Source organism: Conger conger, chromosome 18 (genome assembly GCF_963514075.1).
Source record: "Conger conger chromosome 18, fConCon1.1, whole genome shotgun sequence".
In the NCBI taxonomy this organism is placed as follows: domain Eukaryota; kingdom Metazoa; phylum Chordata; class Actinopteri; order Anguilliformes; family Congridae; genus Conger; species Conger conger.
The window spans coordinates 24255928-24275445 of NC_083777.1; the positions used below are offsets into that span (position 1 = coordinate 24255928).

The 19518-nt window shown below is 41.8% G+C and overlaps 1 protein-coding gene across 1 annotated transcript; it reads left to right on the forward strand.

The window, feature by feature from the left end:
• Positions 1-7739: 7739 nt before the first annotated feature.
• Positions 7740-18311, forward strand: si:ch211-125o16.4 (neuroblast differentiation-associated protein AHNAK). Its single transcript, XM_061228857.1, has 5 exons — positions 7740-7834; positions 11019-11080; positions 11200-11323; positions 12275-12450; positions 12716-18311. Exons 2-5 carry the CDS (start codon positions 11069-11071, stop codon positions 17807-17809), a joined length of 5406 nt encoding a protein of 1801 aa, XP_061084841.1. The 5' UTR covers positions 7740-7834; positions 11019-11068; the 3' UTR covers positions 17810-18311.
• Positions 18312-19518: the final 1207 nt, after the last annotated feature.

Consider the following 19518-nt stretch of genomic DNA (forward strand, 5'->3'; position numbering starts at 1 on the left):
CTTCTTCTCCTTAATGCAGGGGTGTCAAACTCCAGTCCTGGAGGGCTGCAGTGTCTGCTGGTTTTTGGTGTGTTTCAGCATGAGAGATCCATTTCAAAGTCTTTAATTGGCTAAAAAGTCCGCACACCTTGTTCTCAAGGCCTTAATTGGCTGCTGATTGAAAGGAAACCACAAATACCTGCAGCACTGCGGCCCTCCAGGATGGGAGTTTGACACCCCTGCCTTAATGGCATTGTGGGTGTCACAAAAGCAGGGGTGTCAAACTGAACCCCCAGGGGGCCGCAGTGTCTGCGGGTTTTTGTGGTTTCCTTTCAATCAGCTGCCAATTAAGGCCAATTAAGGCCTTGAGAACAAGGCGTGTGGATACTTTAACCATTCAATGACTTGAATGAACCCAGAACACCCCAAAAACCAGCAGACACTATGGCCCTCCAGGACTGGATTTTGACACCTGTGCACTAAAGCAATGCTACTCAACTCCACGTCTGCAGGTATTTGCTCCAACAGTGCGCTACACCACCTGATTTCACTAATTATTTTACCTGCTTGGTTCAGATAATAAGCTAATTAGTAAAATCAGGTGGTGTAGCACAAGGCTGAAGCAAATGCCTGCAGACACTGTGGCTCTCGGTACGTGGAGTTGAGTAGCGCTGCACGAAAGGATGCCCAAAGGATACCTCTGAAATGACTGATAAATAAGGGCACATTAAGTATGCAAATGGATGAATAATCATGGATGACTCAATCAAGACCTGACACAGGAAAAGCCCACATGCAAACTTCCAGCATTCATAAACTGGTTAAATTTACATGGCCATCATGGAAAGATTGATAAATGGTTGGCATTTATATAGCACCTTTATCCAAAGCGCTGTACAATTGATGCTTCTCATTCACCTATTCATACACACACACACTCACACACCAACAGCGATTGGTTGCCATGCAAGGCGCCAACCAGCTCATCAGGAGCATTTGGGGGTTAGGTGTCTTGCTCAGGGACACTTCGACACAGCCCGGGCGGGGATCGAACCGGCAACCCTCCAACTGCCAGACGACTGCTCTTACTGCCTGAGCCATATCGCCCCCCCCCCCCCCCCCCCATATCGCCCCCCCCAGTAATTGCAATAATTCTTGGCACCTTTGGTTCTAAGAAAAAAAAAAAAAAAGATGTAGATTACTTCATAAAAAAACATTGAAACATGAGAGGAAATGTATCGAAATAAAAGTATTTAGTGTTGCAATTTTTGAACATAACAGATCATTATCTGTGTTTATTATATGCAGCCTTTTTTCTTCATTTTTATATTTTTATATTTCTGGAGCCCACTGTATCTAAGATTAAGATATTAAACCGCAGGTATTGCAGAAACTTCATTACTGTTCAGAACAGCCAAACACACTAAAAAGCAGCTAAAATACTTTTATATGGCCGTTATTGTTTAATCATGCACAGTGACAAATGTGAAAAATTATCCTCAGAAGAAACATCCTTTTTATTTTTTTTATTTATACTCATGTGAACCAAGATCCTAATAATGATCTATGATGTGACATTAATGTGTTTAATTGTGTTCTTTGGATGCCAGGTGGTCATGAATAAGATCAATGATTCTCATAATCCTATGTAGCCCACTCATAATGTTTTATTTTAATCATCTGTGAGCTACATTATACTTTCATTGTGCCTTAGATTTCGCTTAAGTCTTGTAATGATGAAAGGGTTAGACAAAGGATAGATCAAGGTCTGAGCAGGTGCCACTAGTTGGCAGTGAAAGATGGTGAGTGATCCTTATATAAAAAGCATAAAGAATTTTTTTTTTTTTCTGACCCAAGAGGACCAGTGAGATAAAAATGCGAGCTTTGGCCATGTAAGAAATGATTTATGAGATGGCTAGTTTCTGATTGGAAGCTCTGTGCATGTGGTGTATTGAGGGTAGGAGGCAGCCATGCTCCTGATTCAGGATTTCAGACTTGGGGCTGGGTTTGATTCCACTTTAATACATCCCTTCTCTTGCTGTCTTCCCTCGAGGGAGGTATTACCCGACTAAATGTGTGTCGTGTATCACGCAAACTTAACAGGATAGACGGAGGATAGACGATGAACGAACAAAAACTGAACCGCCCTCCCAACCCATAAAACAGCGCCGCTCAACTCCACGTCCTGCGAGCCGCGGTGTCTGCAGGCATTTGCTTCAACCGTGCGCTACACCACCTGATTTTACAAATTATCCTCTGAACCACGCAGGTAAAACAATTAGTGAAATCATGTGGTGTAGCGTACTGCCGGAGCAAATATCTGCATACACTGAGGCCCGCAAGACTGGAGTTGAGTCGCACTGCTCTATAGGAAGTAACCTCGGCTTCGTGCGCAAGTATCTCTTTACGCCGGACGATTTTGGAGTTTCCATGAATAATTCACAAGAACCGCCATAGCGTATTTTCAGTGATAATAAAAACACACCATCCGGTCTTATAAAACACGAGTGAGGATTTCTTAAACCTCGAAAACACAAAGTATATTAATAAATTATCTGACAAAGTTGACTTCTCAGTTAATCCCTGGAAGCCAGCATTGTATACCCCTGATAGGAGGGTGGAAAAACGAGGGAGAAAGGGGATATAATTGCCTCTCCTTTCATAATTCGGAACGAAACCCCACTTGTCGTGACTCCATATTTTGTATGGCATTTTGAAGATTCCCCCCTCGAAACAAGGGAAGGGAGTGTCAGGACGAAAGCATACCATTTGGAATTTTCTTCCTTCAGCTTACTTTGTGTTTGGCTTGTTGCCATTTCCCCTTTCTCTTAAACTCTTCATTTTCTACAAATGCTTTAGTTTCTGTGACCAGTCTTCATCTGTCAGCATATGATTTGGTGAATTAAAAACATAGCCCCCTTTAAAAATTTTTTTTTTTTTTTGACAGTTCCTATTTTTTCTATGCCTTGACAATTTTGTATATTTTGAATATGGCTGTAACCGCTCATAATCTACAGCCTCTGATTTACTAGTTTTATTTCAATGAAATTTCTATTTAGCTTTATTGACCCCAGATTTCCATTCCTTTTGAAACTATGAAATATGGATGGCCTTATTTGAATAAAACCAGGGAGCTGCCATTGTGATGCCAAAGGACATTTCACAATTTAAGATGAATTCTAGCTTTGGTATGAGTGGAATTATTTGCTGGTCATCGCACAATAATGGTATACACCTGGTAAGTCAATAAAATGTATTGGTCGCCGTAATCCGATAGACCTCGCGATCTTGCGTCGATTTTGCTGAAGTTCAAGTCGTGTGTGTAATTTTGCTCCCACGTGCCAGACGACCAGCAGTCTGGGCATACTGTTGGTGTCGACGTATTCCGCACCGACCGTTTTCTTCATCTCATGTAGGCCAAGAGAGTGATATGTAGATGTGCCTCGAGTTCCGTTGCACTGTGGCAGAATGCGATGGCTTATTCTGATAATATGAAGAATCTTGCTCGCTTTTAACTGACACGGAGAGCAAGACATTTGTGGAATGCTTCGTTAATGAGAGTCTCTACAGCGCCACTGTGAGCGTGCAGCCAACAGTGACTTGTTTGGAAGGAGCGGGGGAAACGTGGTAACGTGTTATTGTCCTGTTGCAAAAAAATTAACATTCCATTTTGTTCTCATCTTCAGTCCAAAGAATCTCATTCATCACCAAGAGCACGAAGCAAACTGAATGAAATATTTCTTTGTTTTGGCCGAGCTTTACAATTGACAATGCTGTGTGTCAGACAACATTTTGTTAAAGAGGAGCAAAAAAAGGGAAGCGTGTTGGGGCTTGATGATGAGACAGTAGGATTGAAGTGAAACATGAATCCAGACGAAATACTTTTTTTTTTTTTATATATACTTTTGACTTCAGAAACTTGCCTTCAGGCAGAGCTGCTTATGCTGCTCTACTCTGTGGTCGGCATGTAGAAACACATCTATTTACCTATTGGCACCTTCGTTTTTCATTTGCTTTCATGACTACATCTCACATTTTCCCCACTAATGCAATCCTTTATCTGGACTTTTTTTTAAGAGAGGGAAAATGTCAACACATTTCCACCTTTTCCTTACAATTGTACAAGTTTCTGTCTTCTCAAGGAAAGGCATTTTAGAAATAGTCTCAGCAAAATTTCAAGTTGTTTTCACAGATCCTTGCTGTGTAGGACGCCTTGCAAAAGGGTGTGTGATATTTAACCAAACCTGATTTGCATTGCTTTGGAGTGTTGCACAGTTACCCACACCTTTTGCCGCAGTTGTGTCTTTGTTTCGGTGCAGATCTGTGCCCACACCTTTGTTTCTTGCTGTGTTGCTTTTGGAGTCGCGAGTGAAAGCAAGGCAAACCTGCGTCCCAGCATAGTGTGATTAGCTGCTTCTTCCGAAAGCATGTCAAAAGGAGGAGATTTTAATCACAGTCCTAGTGCAGGCAGCCACCGTGGTCTCTATTCGGAAGAATTGCTTACATTCCGGCCTGTTCCTGCCACAGAAAGTTGAGACAAAGGGGAGACAAGAGACAGCCTTCAGACAAATTCCTGGTCAAAGCTGTGCCAGAAGTTGTCACTGTTATATTTTCTTCTTTTCCCTCATTTATTCAGTCCAGTTTGGAATGGCCAACCTCAATTGCAGGTCTTTTTTTTTTTTATCAGCCACCAATTTCATCTGAAAATTGCTTTTATCGATACCTGATCTGTGTGCTCACTGAGTTACACTCCGATTGGATCATTGTAGTTATAATTTCGATAAAAGGTAGAGAAGGTGAACATGGAAATGACTTTGTAAATGAAAGTTCATTTTAATTTATGTACAGTACCTTTTTATTATATCATATATACCATACTTGTTTGGTTGAACTCCTTGTCCCGATGTATATAATCAAAAGACACATTTTGCTTTTCCTCAGGAGAGTGAACAATACAACAGGTCTGACTCCAAGCGCTAGCCTTCGTAGATGCAGAGTAATTATTATGGTTCATTGGATTTTCGGGAATATGAGCCTTGCTGCAAAGTTGTGTGTGAGAACATAATATGTAGGCTGAGATATAGTCTCAAACTGGCCCTGTGCCCAAGATCTTAACCAGTCACAGAAGGAAATGTCTTTTGTAAAAGTGTCTTTATTCCTGAACATCGGCATCTAAATAAGATGAGCTGCACACGTACACTCGGTGAGCACTTTATTAGGTATTTATTAGACTTATTCTTTTAGAATTATTAAGTCTTCAGCTGCGGTGACCTGTCCACTTAGAGGTTTCATGTGTTGTGTGCTCAGAGATGCTCTTCTGTATACTGCTGGTGTAATGTTATGCGATGGCGCTGTGGGTAACTCTGTTGCCTCGCAACAAGAAGGTTCAAGCTCCGCCCAGGCCTTTCTGTGTGGAGTTTGCATCTTCTCCCTGTGTCTGCGTGGGTTTCCTCTCACAGTCCAAAGACATGCAGGTTAGAGATGCAGGTTTCATCTTCAGATGAAAATGAGCTCATTAGCTAACTCTGGCACATTTACATTGATGTCGAAACTGTTGATTAATGTGCTCTGTCCCTTTAAATAAATACATTTATTCACATTAAATTAAAAAGATGAATGTGTTTTTACTTGCGTTACTGTCACCTTCCTGTCAGCTTCGATCAGTCTGGCCCTTCTCCTCTGCTTGTTGTTTGGAAGGTGCAGGGTAGGATGTACCCCTAAAATCAGGATATAAATGATTTACCAAAATAGCCATAGAGCACCTGCATTCAAACCAGAAAGCCTTTTTTGAGCTGATTTGTAAGCAGTAGATTTATATCAGCGAGCATATATTCATCCTTGTTTTGATTGAAAAATAAAAACAAATGGAAAGTCTTGCAGTGCTCATACTCATTCTGTTGTCCTTGACGACGTTTCCGGGAGCTTAACTCAAACAGAACGTTTTTGTACACACTTGCTGCTAATCCAAAGGGTGGGCGGGGCGACGTCTGAATGACTGAAACTAAGGGTGTGTCGTCATATTCAGGGATGCTGAGTGTGTGTGTTTCTACTGTTCACGCCGTGTGCCTGAGTACTGTTTCTCGCTTGCCTGAAATAATTACTGCCCCCATTGAACAGATCTCAATTCCACCCAGTTGTGTTATAGGTGGTGCAGAGGACTAGCACACTTGAGTGGGGATGAAGCATTTGGCTTTGTTAGTCCAAAGGTCTCTTGCAACATTTTATATTTAGTGTCTAAAGTCTGGATTCTGCGGCTGTCTGATCGATCGAGTAATCATGGTAATGGTTGGGTTTGGGAATTCTACTGGTGGGTTCCCCAGAGGGCTCAAATTCCCAATTGGAATCCAATTATTTTCCAACCAAAGGAAAATAGTCTTCAACACATGGCTAAAAAATGTGCATCTCATAATTTTACCATAAAAATAAAAATAAACTCAAACCATTGTTCCATTTTGCCATTTACTCGTGGTCAGGGCTGTGGGGGCTGAAGCCTATCCAAGTATACATTTGTGATAGAAATACACCCTGGACAGTTCATCAGTCCAATGTAGGGCCCCAAGGACAATTTACACTCTCTAATTAACCAAACCTGTGTACTGTTGTGTGATGGAGAATTTGCATAACATGTTGCTGACCGGTCCTTAATAAGGGCCATAATAAGATAAACATCTGTTGCGTCCCACCAGTATCACAACACCGTGGAATTGTCAGGTTCTTACTGCATTCTGGGTAGTTTTGAGATATTGAACTTCAAAGCTTTCACATCTTAACACACCAAAACTGAAATGCAGGGCAGTTCCTAATAGAGCAAAATTGACCCTGAAATTACTCTGAATGTAGAATATCAAAATCTCATCAAATTACCGATCACCGATTGAATTTTTTTTAGTTGGAACCTGATAATTCTAAGGTCATAACTTATCCGGAGAAATGCTGAATCCTTGTTAAAACGTTAGTGTTTACACATGGTGTAGATGCACATTAAAACAAGGGTGTGGAAAAAGTCCTCCTGCTGAGGCTTGGTCCATGTCCGATCATTCGGCTTATTTGTGTCGTGAACGCCTGTCGCCCAGGCAACCTAACACAGCTTATATATTTGTGCAGTATCCGTTTATATGGTTTGATGTCTCAGTGTTCGATTTTGAGTCAAGGCCATGCTCAAAAGTATACCTGCAACACCCCATCTGACCTTTGGACCGGCCATCTCCCTAACCCAGTTAACACGGTCTTCTGAACACAGGGATGTTCTGTAGTTATGTCGTTTCCTCTAGAATTATGGGTACAATTCACATCAATCAAAGTGTTTTAGTGGTTGAGATAATCAATAAGCAACCATAAAAATAAGCCACATTCCTCAGGGGGAAAAACTGCCATTGAACGGATGTTAACTTCTGGTCGACGTTAAGCTCAAATGCGTCTTTCCTGGACACAGATTTGGATTCCTCCAAGTCGTGTCACACCCCTGAGTCCTGTGACATGTTCTAGCTCTGTTGCCGGTTGGGTGTTTTGCAATTGACTGTGGGAGTGTGTTCTTTGTGAGACCTGGTTTGGCCTGCTGACAGAATCGCTCCCTCTCTCCCTCTCTCTTTGTCACCAGCAAAGTTTCGGCTGTCCCTTGGCTTGAGATGCTGAGAGTCTTGACTGTCTCCCTATTGCGGGGAGGTGTGTGTGGGGGGGGGCGTGGGGCGTGTATCTTGGTGGCTGCCCCGGGACTCTAGAAGGAGAACCTGTTCTTCAACTTGGGTGCAATGACATTTAACTGACAGAGACGTTGAGGTACACAGAATTGCTGGAGTACAGAGGCTGCAACATCACCTGCTGAATTTGATTGGGGACGAGTTCACTACATCCCAAGGTAATGCCTTTTTAATTTGCTGCATACTGAGTCCATAGTCCATCATGAAGCATGGCACCTAGAAGTTATATTGATTCCAATAAAAGGTTAGATTGGAACTGATTGGGAAATGGACGGTTGCTAATTATTATTAATGATCACATTATTAGGAATCCTAATATAATCCTAAACTATTTCTTATTTTGAATAACAGCAGAGTTTATGTTGGCATATGGAAGATCATTGTAATCAATAATTATGTAATCATTGTACCAGCACTATACCAGTGCAAACTGTGTAGTAGTGTTTTAAATTAAGTACTGGATTTTCTTCTTTGTTATAACTATTTTAATGGAATTGTAAAAAAACATTGATATTTTTGCTCTAGAGTTAACGTGAAGTGATTTTGGCTTGGTGCCAACAATACAAATTCATAAACAATTTTATATTTGAAAATAGAAGGTGAGAGAAGCCAGGTTTACATGCATGGAATAAATGTAGTAAACACAGAGGACAGCATTTAAATGGGGGCAGCTATATTAAAACATATCTTCTCATTTCACATGCCAGATCAAAATATCTGATAAACATGTTGTGGATTTTGAAGGTGTTGTCACCACAACTGATTCTTTGATGCTTGAAACTTTTTTTTCTCCACTCATACGACATGGCTGCATTTATTTTGAAATGTTATTTCCTTTGATGAGAATTAACAATCAGATATGCTCCTGTGTTGCCCATCACAGTGCATTACATGCTAAGTACTTTATTGCCACTTGTGTGCTTTATTGGTGAAAAACACACAGTGGTAGCATTCTTACACAATCAGCCTGGAGGTAATTTTACCAGTCATGACAAAGATATGTGTCCAAACATGTTTTATCTTTAAATGTATGGGCTTCATATCTGCTGTTGAAAATATATCTGAATGTTTAGGTATAGCAAATTATAAATTATATTGATATGCTGAACACCAAATTTAGCTGGGCCTTTTTATTGCATAAGTAAAATAACTAAAATGGTATCTGTATCTGAATTATAAAAGTTTCTTTCGGCAATATTATTCTTAATACCATAATCAATTGCCTTAATATTGAATCCTGGAAGCTCTGTGTAAGTGTGTTACAGGCTAAACTTAAAAAATTATAGGACTGAAAAAATGCAAATGATGTTGTTTTCCTTTTTCCTTTGGTGATGTTTTTTCTGATGATCAGTCAGAGTATTACTGAATCATTATTTTCATAGATAATGAAGGGTCATAGTTAGTTTCAGTGATGTTCTTACAAAGAAAAAAGTAGGCCAGACTTGGTGGTTGGTAATGGCATTGTAATGGGCAGGGCAGGACAGATGGAGGCAGATGTATTGTTGCTCAAATGAATACTGGCTTCGTTCTACCAGTCACGCAGGACTGCCCCTTTTATAGGATAATGAATGTGGTGGGTGTGGTCTTGAAAAGGTATGAGGTGTACCTGGACATACCTGGTGACGTAACTCGCATAAAGCTCATGCCAATGCACTGAGCACCGGACAAACCAGTTCTCAGCCTTACCCGGAACACATGACCCAAGCCCATGCTGGGAATACCACAAGCATGCAGCCATGCGGGTTTCTGCCTCCCCACCTGCACATCACATGGGCAGACTGGAAATTAATTAAAACAAAAAGAAAAATCTCACAAGCGTGCGTGGACTACGCTGCCAATTTTCGGTGATCTTCTTGTTTTTCGTGAATCTTCTTGTTCAGAAAATAGAAAGAGACTGTGGCGGAGTGCTGCCGGCTTCAGCTTAGAGAGGCTCGATCTTCTCCCTCGCTGGCGGTTCCACAGAAGGGCCAGGCTATCTTTAGCCTCAGGAAGCGTGGCAGGCGAGCGAGGAGGTGTGAAAGCAGGGTAGAGGAAGTGGATAACACCTTGCTGGTGAGGGCAGGCGTGACAGTGGCGTGGAGGGCTCAAAATGGCGTTTGTGTGAACGAGCAGGTCCAGAGCAGAGGCCCAGAGCAGGGCCAGAGCAGGGCCAACAGCTGTGACATCCTGCCTCACATCCTGCCTCACAGCCTGCCTCACGTGGAGATGGGCAGCAGGGGCTGTGTTCAGACGTCGGCGGGTGGAATGTCTCGGTAGCGCCGCTCGCCTGCCGCGGCGTTGCCCGGGGCAGCCGTTTCGCTCGCTTACGGCTACCCGGTTCCCCCGGCAACGCAGCGTTCCTCGGGCTTTGTCGCTTGCGACAAGAGGGGCTTTGTGGGGAAAAGCCCGGCGTAAGGAACAGGCCTCCCATTCATTCCCCCGTTCCCGTCCGGCTGCCTCCCGCGGTTCCGGTGCGGTGCACAGGTGCAGCGCCATGCGCACCTGCACGGGCGGAAGTAGCGTGATTCATCAGATCGACACCGAGTAGAACAAACCTGGGCGCACTGACAATCCTCCTCCTCCAAAGTTCTTACTTCTGTCTTCTGTGGCAATATGTGTGTGGTATCCAGCTAGACACACAGATGTATACTTTATTGAACCCCATCACGTAATTTGCCCTCTGCATTCGGCCCATCTTAGTTACTTCGGAGCAGTGGGCAGCCACAGTGCAGCGCCCGGTGACCATCTCCAGTTCTGAGGCCAGTTCCTTGGTCAAGAGCAACGGCAGGAGCACACCTAACCGAACATGCATGCCTTTAAGCTTTTACCTCTGTCTCAAACATGATTTGTAACCTTTCCCAGTGTAACTTCAAGTTACTTGTTACTCGTCTCCTTATGTTCTCAGACAGACTCATGCTCCCACAAGTCAACTATATTCACTCCACTAAGCTACACACTTTCTTTTAAAATGTTGCCATGTCAGTATGTTATTGCCATTTTTTAAGTATAACGGCCACCGGCAGTCACAGAAACACAACATGAGTTTTTCATGCAAATATGTGACCATTGCCATGAGTCATATTTTACTGTATGGATCTAAATATCCCCAAAAATATACAAAATATATATTTTTTGGTTTGACTCCTTCGCCCAATGTATGCTGGGATAGGCTCCAGCCCCCCTGCGACCCTGTTAAGGATAAGCAGGTTAGGATAATGGATGGATGGATGGATGGTTTGACTCCTTGTTTCCCTCTTTCTGTTAATGGTTACTACAAATACATAATATTCTTTGTTACACGATCCTTACATTACAAGAACGTTTAGATTTTAATAAGACTATGTTTTTTTTATATGTTTACAGATTATAACGAAGACCTTTTTTCATGATATCTATGCAGCTGTAAATACATTATGGAGATCACGGTAGGTAACATTGTGCCTTTTGGAGTGATTGAATGTACGCCATAATATTCACATTATTGCAAATTCTTTCGAGATTTAGCCCGACTTCAAGAGGAGTGACATTGTTTTTGGGTTTCCAGAATGGACGTGGCCGGACCAGAAGTTTCTCTGAAAATTTAGTCCTGGATGATTCAGAGAGTGGCGGGGTGGTTGTCACGGACATCAAAGACGATTCATTTGCTGACAGGAGTGGATTGAAAGAGGGTGAGTTGTTAATTAATATTATTTTGTCCATCTTCATTATGCTAATTAAAATATATAGTTCATATTATCATATCCATAAATATCTTGTGAGTATAACACTGAAAAAATTTATAAATACTGAATTGTATTTTTGTACTTAGTGTTGATACATGCTGCTGGCGCACACACGCATATGCGCACACTCCCTCTATTAGAGGTGCACAATATAAAAATTCAATATCAATGATCAATATTTTACTTCCCGTTTACCTCCTGGTTCAGTATTATTACACACATGCAAGTTGCAACCAAATTTCCACATTCATGAAATAGGTAAATGAACACAGTTGTCATCTTATGAAGAAAGCATGTAATGAATGTTATTTGTATGAAACAATTTAAACTTGTTGACAGCATGAGGCTAGATTCCCTTAATTGACTGCATCTATCACATGTATTCCATCTGGTAAATGTATGCTATGTCATTTTACTGGGACATCATTTTCAACAGGCTGAAATGTTTAAGCTATTACTGGCCGATTCTGATATGGCCCCAATAGTATTAATGCGTCCCTACACTCAATAATACCCTATAATAAGAGTGTTGAAAAATTGAGAAATTGCTCAATTTTAAAACATAATAACATATACAATTATATTTGTTTTTATTTCAATTGTTACAATTTTGAATGAATAATAAGATCTGGATTTTCCTGTCATGCAGTTTAATGGGGTTGTTTTTATATGTCCTTAGACTAAAAAAAAAAAATGCAAGCAAGAGCTTAATAATCCTATATGTTTATGGTGTAGAAATTCATCAGACCATAACCCAAAAGTGTGTTTTATACCGGTATGGTTATTGGTTAACCATATATATGGTTATATAACCGGTTATATGGTTATTTTGCTATTATTTGCTCATACATCATTGTGAACTCATCTTTCCATGTAATTTATATAACCCTTTTTCAGGAGATGAAATAGTTGGTGCCACCATTCACTTTGACCACATGAAGAAAAACGATGTGGTGAAGTTATTGAAACTCATTGAGCCATTTGATAACCAAATGCAAGTTCTGAAAAAGGAAGACCTGAAACCCAGCTTGAGCCTCGGTTCATTAAACTCCCAAACCAAAGTTCCTGAAGATGTAAGTGGAATTTGCATAAGTGATAACAAGTTTACAATTGCATTTCCTTAGGTCCTTACAGGTGTCATTGAGGACTGGTGGGCAGGAAATATGGCTTGGATGAGAAGCCCAGAAGTTTATATTTCCTGTTTGAGGCAATGGTTATTCCTCATAATATTATATAAGCAGCTCCCTTAAATTGAAGATATAAAAACATTTGCTAGGTAAATGGCTTTGGTATAAAGGGCATCTAAACTGAGAATTTACAATAATAATTGTTTTTCAGATGCTCAAGGATTCATACAACAAACTCTACAAAAACAAGGTCAAGAAATTCCTAAATCCAGACTCCTTATCTGGTACTGATGAAGATCTGGCTGTTGAGCTCAATAGCTCGGGTGGAAAACTGAATGCCCCTCGGGCTGGACTTTCTTTGGACGGTCCTACTGTGAATGGGGAATTGCCCAGCATAAAGACACAAACGCCAGAGATAGACCTGAATCCTGGCCTCAAGTTGCCAGACGTCAACATGCCAAGTGAGAGCATAACGGGACCCAGGTTCACAATGCCAGCTGTTGGAATGACTGGGCCTAAACTGAAAGGAGCTGAACTGGATGGCTCTTTCAAAAACCCTGTCCTTAATATCCCAGATCCGAAGCTTAATGGCCCAGAAGTCAACTTGCACTCTCAGCTGCCAAGTGGAAAAATTGATTTGTCTGGTCCAAAGGGGGATTCAAATGGCTTAAAGTATAAGCCTCCAAAATTTAGAATGCCCCATTTTAATTTACCTGAAATGAAACCAAAGTCACCAGATGTGAATATGTCTGCTCCTAACCTGAAGGCAGATGTGCACGCTCCCCATATAGATGTCAAAGGCCCAAAAACAGACCTGAAAACTCCAGATCTTGATTTGGAGGCACCCTCTGGAAAAATCAAATGGCCTACATTTAAGGCACCAAAATTCGGATTTCCTAGCACAAAGGTAAAAGGCCCTGATGTTGACCTTGATGCAGATCTGAAGACACCTGACCTGAACCTTTCAGCTCCCAAAATAGAAGGAGACCTTAAAGCTCCAGATGTAGATCTTAAGTTACCCAAAGCTGAAGTCAGTGGCCTTGATCTTGATTTGAAAGCTCCAGATGCTGACATAGATGCCCCATCAGGAAGGTTCAAGATGCCAACTTTAAAGATGCCCAAGTTTGGAACAAAGGTGAAAGGACCAGATATTGATGCAGACATGAAAGCACCTGACCTGAGTCTTTCAGCTCCAAAACTTGAAGCTGACCTTAATGCTCCCAATGTGGATGTGAATTTACCCAAAGCAAATCTCAGTGGCCCTGATCTTGATTTAAAAGCTCCAGATGTAGATCTTAGTTTACCCAAAGCTAACCTCAGCGGTCCTGATCTTGATTTGAAAGCTCCAGATGCTGACATAGATGCCCCATCAGGAAGGTTCAAATTGCCGACTTTCAAGATGCCCAAGTTTGGAACAAAGGTGAAAGGACCGGATATTGATGCAGACATGAAGGCACCTGACCTGAGTCTCTCAGCTCCAAAACTTGAAGCTGGCCTTAACGCTCCCAATGTGGATGTGAATTTACCCAAAGCTAACCTCAGCGGCCCTGATCTTGATTTGAATGCTCCAGATGTAGATCTTAGTTTACCCAAAGCTAACCTCAGCGGTCCTGATCTTGATTTGAAAGCTCCAGATGCTGACATAGATGCCCCATCAGGAAGGTTCAAATTTCCACATTTAAAGACGCCCCACTTTGGTTTCTCAGGACCAAAGATTGATGCAGATCTTCCAGCTCCAAAACTTGAAGCAGACCTCAAAGCCCCCAATGCAGATCTTAGTCTACCTGAAGCTGGCATCAAAGGGCCTGGGCTAGACCTGAAAGCTCCAAATGTTAACCTTGATACAGATCTGAAGACACCAGACCTTAATCTCTCAACCCCCAAAATTGAAGGAGAACTCAATGCTCCAGAGATAGATTCTCCATCAGGAAAATTTCAATTTCCTCACTTTAAGATGCCCAAGTTTGGTCTTTCTGGACCAAGAGGAAAAAAACCAGAGGTTGATGCCAATCTGAAGACACCTGACCTGAGTCTTTCAGCTCCGAAACTTGAAGCTGACCTCAAAGCCCCCAATGCAGATCTTAGTCTACCTACAGCTGGCCTCAAAGGGCCTGGGATAGATCTGAAAGCTCCAAATGTTGACCTTGATACAGAACTGAAGACACCAGACCTTAATCTCTCAACCCCCAAAATTGAGGGAGAACTCAATGCTCCAGAGATTGATTCTCCATCAGGAAAATTTAAATTTCCTCACTTTAAGATGCCCAAGTTTGGTTTTTCTGGACCAAGAGTAAAAAAACCAGAGGTTGATGCCAATCTGAAGACCCCTGATTTGAATCTCTCTGCACCTAAGATTGAAGGTGACCTCAAATCTCCAGATGTAGATCTGAGTTTACCTGAAGCTAATCTCAAAGCCCCAGACCTAAACCTGAAAGCACCTGATCTTGATGTAGATCCTCCATCTGGAAAAATCAAATGGCCAACTTTAAAGATGCCCAAGTTTGGAACAAAGGTGAAAGGACCGGATATTGATGCAGATCTGAATACACCTGACCTGAGTCTTTCAACACCAAAACTTGAAGCTGACCTTAACGCTCCCAATGTGGATGTGAATTTACCCAAAGCTAACCTCAGTGGCCCTGATCTTGATTTGAAAGCTCCAGATGCTGACATAGATTCCCCATCAGGAAGGTTCAAGCTGCCAACTTTCAAGATGCCCAAGTTTGGAACAAAGGTGAAAGGACCTGATATTGATGCAGATCTGAATACACCTGACCTGAGTCTTTCAGCTCCAAAACTTGAAGCTGACCTTAATGCTCCCAATGTGGATGTGAATTTACCCAAAGCTAACCTCAGCGGTCCTGATCTTGATTTAAAAGCTCCAGATGTAGATCTTAGTTTACCCAAAGCTAACCTCAGTGGTCCTGATCTTGATTTGAAAGCTCCAGATGCTGACATAGATTCCCCAACAGGAAGGTTCAAGCTGCCAACTTTCAAGATGCCCAAGTTTGGAACAAAGGTGAAAGGACCGGATATTGATGCAGATCTGAATACACCTGACCTGAGTCTTTCAGCTCCAAAACTTGAAGCTGACCTTAATGCTCCCAATGTGGATGTGAATTTACCCAAAGCTAACCTCAGTGGCCCTGATCTTGATTTAAAAGCTCCAGATGTAGATCTTAGTTTACCCAAAGCTAACCTCAGCGGTCCTGATCTTGATTTGAAAGCTCCAGATGCTGACATAGATTCCCCATCAGGAAGGTTCAAGCTGCCAACTTTCAAGATGCCCAAGTTTGGAACAAAGGTGAAAGGACCAGATATTGATGCAGATCTGAATACACCTGACCTGAGTCTTTCAGCTCCAAAACTTGAAGCTGACCTTAATGCTCCCAATGTGGATGTGAATTTACCCAAAACTAACCTCAGCGGTCCTGATCTTGATTTAAAAGCTCCAGATGTAGATCTTAGTTTACCCAAAGCTAACCTCAGCGGTCCTGATCTTGATTTGAAAGCTCCAGATGCTGACATAGATTCCCCATCAGGAAGGTTCAATCTGCCAACTTTCAAGATGCCCAAGTTTGGAACAAAGGTGAAAGGACCAGATATTGATGCAGACATGAAGGCACCTGACCTGAGTCTTTCAGCTCCAAAACTTGAAGCTGGCCTTAATGCTCCCAATGTGGATGTGAATTTACCCAAAGCAAATCTCAGTGGCCCTGATTTTGATTTAAAAGCTCCAGATGTAGATCTTAGTTTACCCAAAGCTAACCTCAGCGGTCCTGATCTTGATTTGAAAGCTCCAGATGCTGACATAGATTCCCCATCAGGAAGGTTCAAGATGCCAACTTTAAAGATGCCCAAGTTTGGAACAAAGGTGAAAGGACCAGATATTGATGCAGACATGAAGGCACCTGACCTGAGTCTTTCAGCTCCAAAACTTGAAGCTGACCTTAATGCTCCCAATGTGGATGTGAATTTACCCAAAGCAAATCTCAGTGGCCCTGATCTTGATTTAAAAGCTCCAGATGTAGATCTTAGTTTACCCAAAGCTAACCTCAGCGGTCCTGATCTTGATTTGAAAGCTCCAGATGCTGACATAGATTCCCCATCAGGAAGGTTCAATCTGCCAACTTTCAAGATGCCCAAGTTTGGAACAAAGGTGAAAGGACCAGATATTGATGCAGACATGAAGGTACCTGACCTGAGTCTTTCAGCTCCAAAACTTGAAGCTGACCTTAATGCTCCCAATGTGGATGTGAATTTACCCAAAGCAAATCTCAGTGGCCCTGATCTAGATGTGAAAACTCCGGGTCTTGATATTGATGCACCATCAGGAAAACTGGAAATGCCAACTTTCAAGAAGTCCTCACTTTTTTCAGGACCAAAAGTGAAAGGGCCAAACCTTGATGTAGACGCAGACGTGAAAGCACCGGATTTGAGTCTCTCAGCCCCCAAGCTTGAGGGAGGCCTTGATAAACCAGATCTGGATCTGAGCTTGCCAAAAGCCGAGGTTGATTCTCCTGAAGTAAAGGGAAAATTCAAATGGCCCTTTAAGTGGGGTTTTGGCTCAAAAGACCACAGCATAGATGCTGACACAGAGATCCCAGATGTTGATGGGGCAGCTGATGTACCAGAGGCAACTATAAAATTACCAAAAGGTAAGGCAGCAATACCAATGTTCAAAGTTCATAGACTGCCTGATAATAATTTTGAGAAGCCACAGATTCGTTGTGGAAACCTTGATTCTCCAAACATTGACACAAATATGTCAATATCGGCACCAAAGGTCGACCTGAAAGCTCCCAACATCAGCACTGACATACAGCATGGTCCACTTGAAATCCCAGAAACTAGCCTCAAGAGTCCAAAGCTTGACTTGGGATCTCCTGCCCTCAGTGTGGACACTCCTAATATTGGGGCATCAAGCCCTACTCTCACATTTCCCAAAGTGAAAGTACCTTCTATTGATGGCTATGTGCCAGATATTCTGAGGGGAGAGCAGGGAGCACCAAAATCAATAGACATACGAGAAAGACTGAAATTATTCCAGAACTCTGTTGCCCAGTCAGTGACAACGCCGGACATCAGCGCCGATCTTCCTGGGGGGAAAACAGACATAGCGAGTGATCTGGGCCTAAAAGGGGAAGTGAGTGCTCCAAGTCTTGACGTCAGCACAAGTTCAGATCCTGATGGCACCTCCAAAATCAAAAGGGGAACATTTAAAGTCAGCAGGCCAGATGCTGACACGGATGACCCATTGATGAACACAGAAATCAGTTTGCCAACATTGGATGCAAACATCTGATTGCTTGTACATTAAGTAAGCATGTCAGTTGGGCCTTCGTGGTCATTTCTGTTTGGGGAAACAATAAAAAATAGAAAAATTGACTTTCCATCAGAATAGTTTATGAGCATGGAAAATGTGCCAACTTGAACAACTGTAATTATTTTTGTTGTAAATATGCCATTGTAAGTATATACTTATATATGTATTTGTTTCTGTCAGGGAGCCACTACCATGCATTGCCACTTATTTGTTTTAAAGCATCTTGAAACAAGACACTTACTGTGCCTGTACTGTTTTCTGCGTATACTGTCAAATTGGTGTATTCATGCATTCATCAGTATTCTTTCACATAACTGAGAAATGATAGAAATGTATAATGTTCCGCCTACTTGTGTACAATACTTATTCAGCCTGGTCCTGAACTATGTTTCGCATGAGGGAATGACTACAGTATAATTCTTCCACATTTTCCATTATTCCAGATGTTTACATTTTGCTTTGATTAAACATATTTCAATAACGCGTTCAATTGAATGTTTTCATGTTAAATTGATATTGATCATTTTTGGACATTTTTGTTTTGAAGTCATAAAAATATATGAATGTTCAGGTAAGCACAACAATGTAACTGTTTTGAAAGACTGCAAATTTCCTTAAAAGACAGGTAAGCAACTCATAAGTTACATCCATTGATATTATTATCAATTGTCACAAATAATTTTAACATTCATTGATTTCACATTAAGGACAACTAAAAGCTCATGGAAAATGTAGCGTAAATACAGTTTTACAATCCATGCATTTACAGACAGCATTACAAATTAATTTCTGTGTGTTTTTATTTTAAAAAGTATTTACACCCTTTCAAATAGACCATCCATACAGTAGTAATGTTTAATAAGAGTAGTTTTGAAAAATGTAATAAATATTGGCAAGGAAACAGAAGAAACATGTTAGCAGAAAGAGAAAGGCAGCAAGACAGATTGCAAACATGAAAAACAAATCCAAGTTCTGATGATAATCTTTTGATTCATGCCAATCTCAAGTATAACTCGTTCTGTTTCTAGATAACTCTCATCTAGCTAACTAAGATGCCAACTTTAAACTTTACCTAAACACAGCAACCACACATGTATGATTGTGGATAGTTCCTAGAGAAAACGGACATCTAAAATACTTACGACAGGCATTAACTGAACTGCTACCCAATTCTTCAGCACCACTGGGATTGGGTTTTTTCATATTGAAAAATTGCATGATTGACAGCTAAAAAAAATCACCTGCACACAGAGACAACAATGAAACAGAATGAGTTCATGGGTCCAATGAAATCCTTCCCGCCTTTGCCATAGCAGAAATGATAAACTTGCATTGAATTCAAAGTGTGCTGAAAGTCTAAGACACCTAAAACACAAACGTAAAGTTCAAATCAAACCCCGCTGAGAACAGGACGGGCGCTCACTTTGGTGGGGGAGTGGGGCGGATGGACTACGTGTTGGGACGGGACACTTGGGGCGGCAGTCACCCATAGTCCCCCCTGTCCTGCGGATTCCGGCTTGGCGGGTCCATTTGCATAGGTCGTGCCCGTCATAATCCATAAGGCGGTGGGCGATAGCGCTCATAATCATGAGCCGGCACACTTCCGGTCAGTCGGTGAACGTTTTAACAAAAAGAAACGAGAAGGTGGCGGTGGTGGTGGTGGTGGTGGGGGGGGGAATACTGTGTCA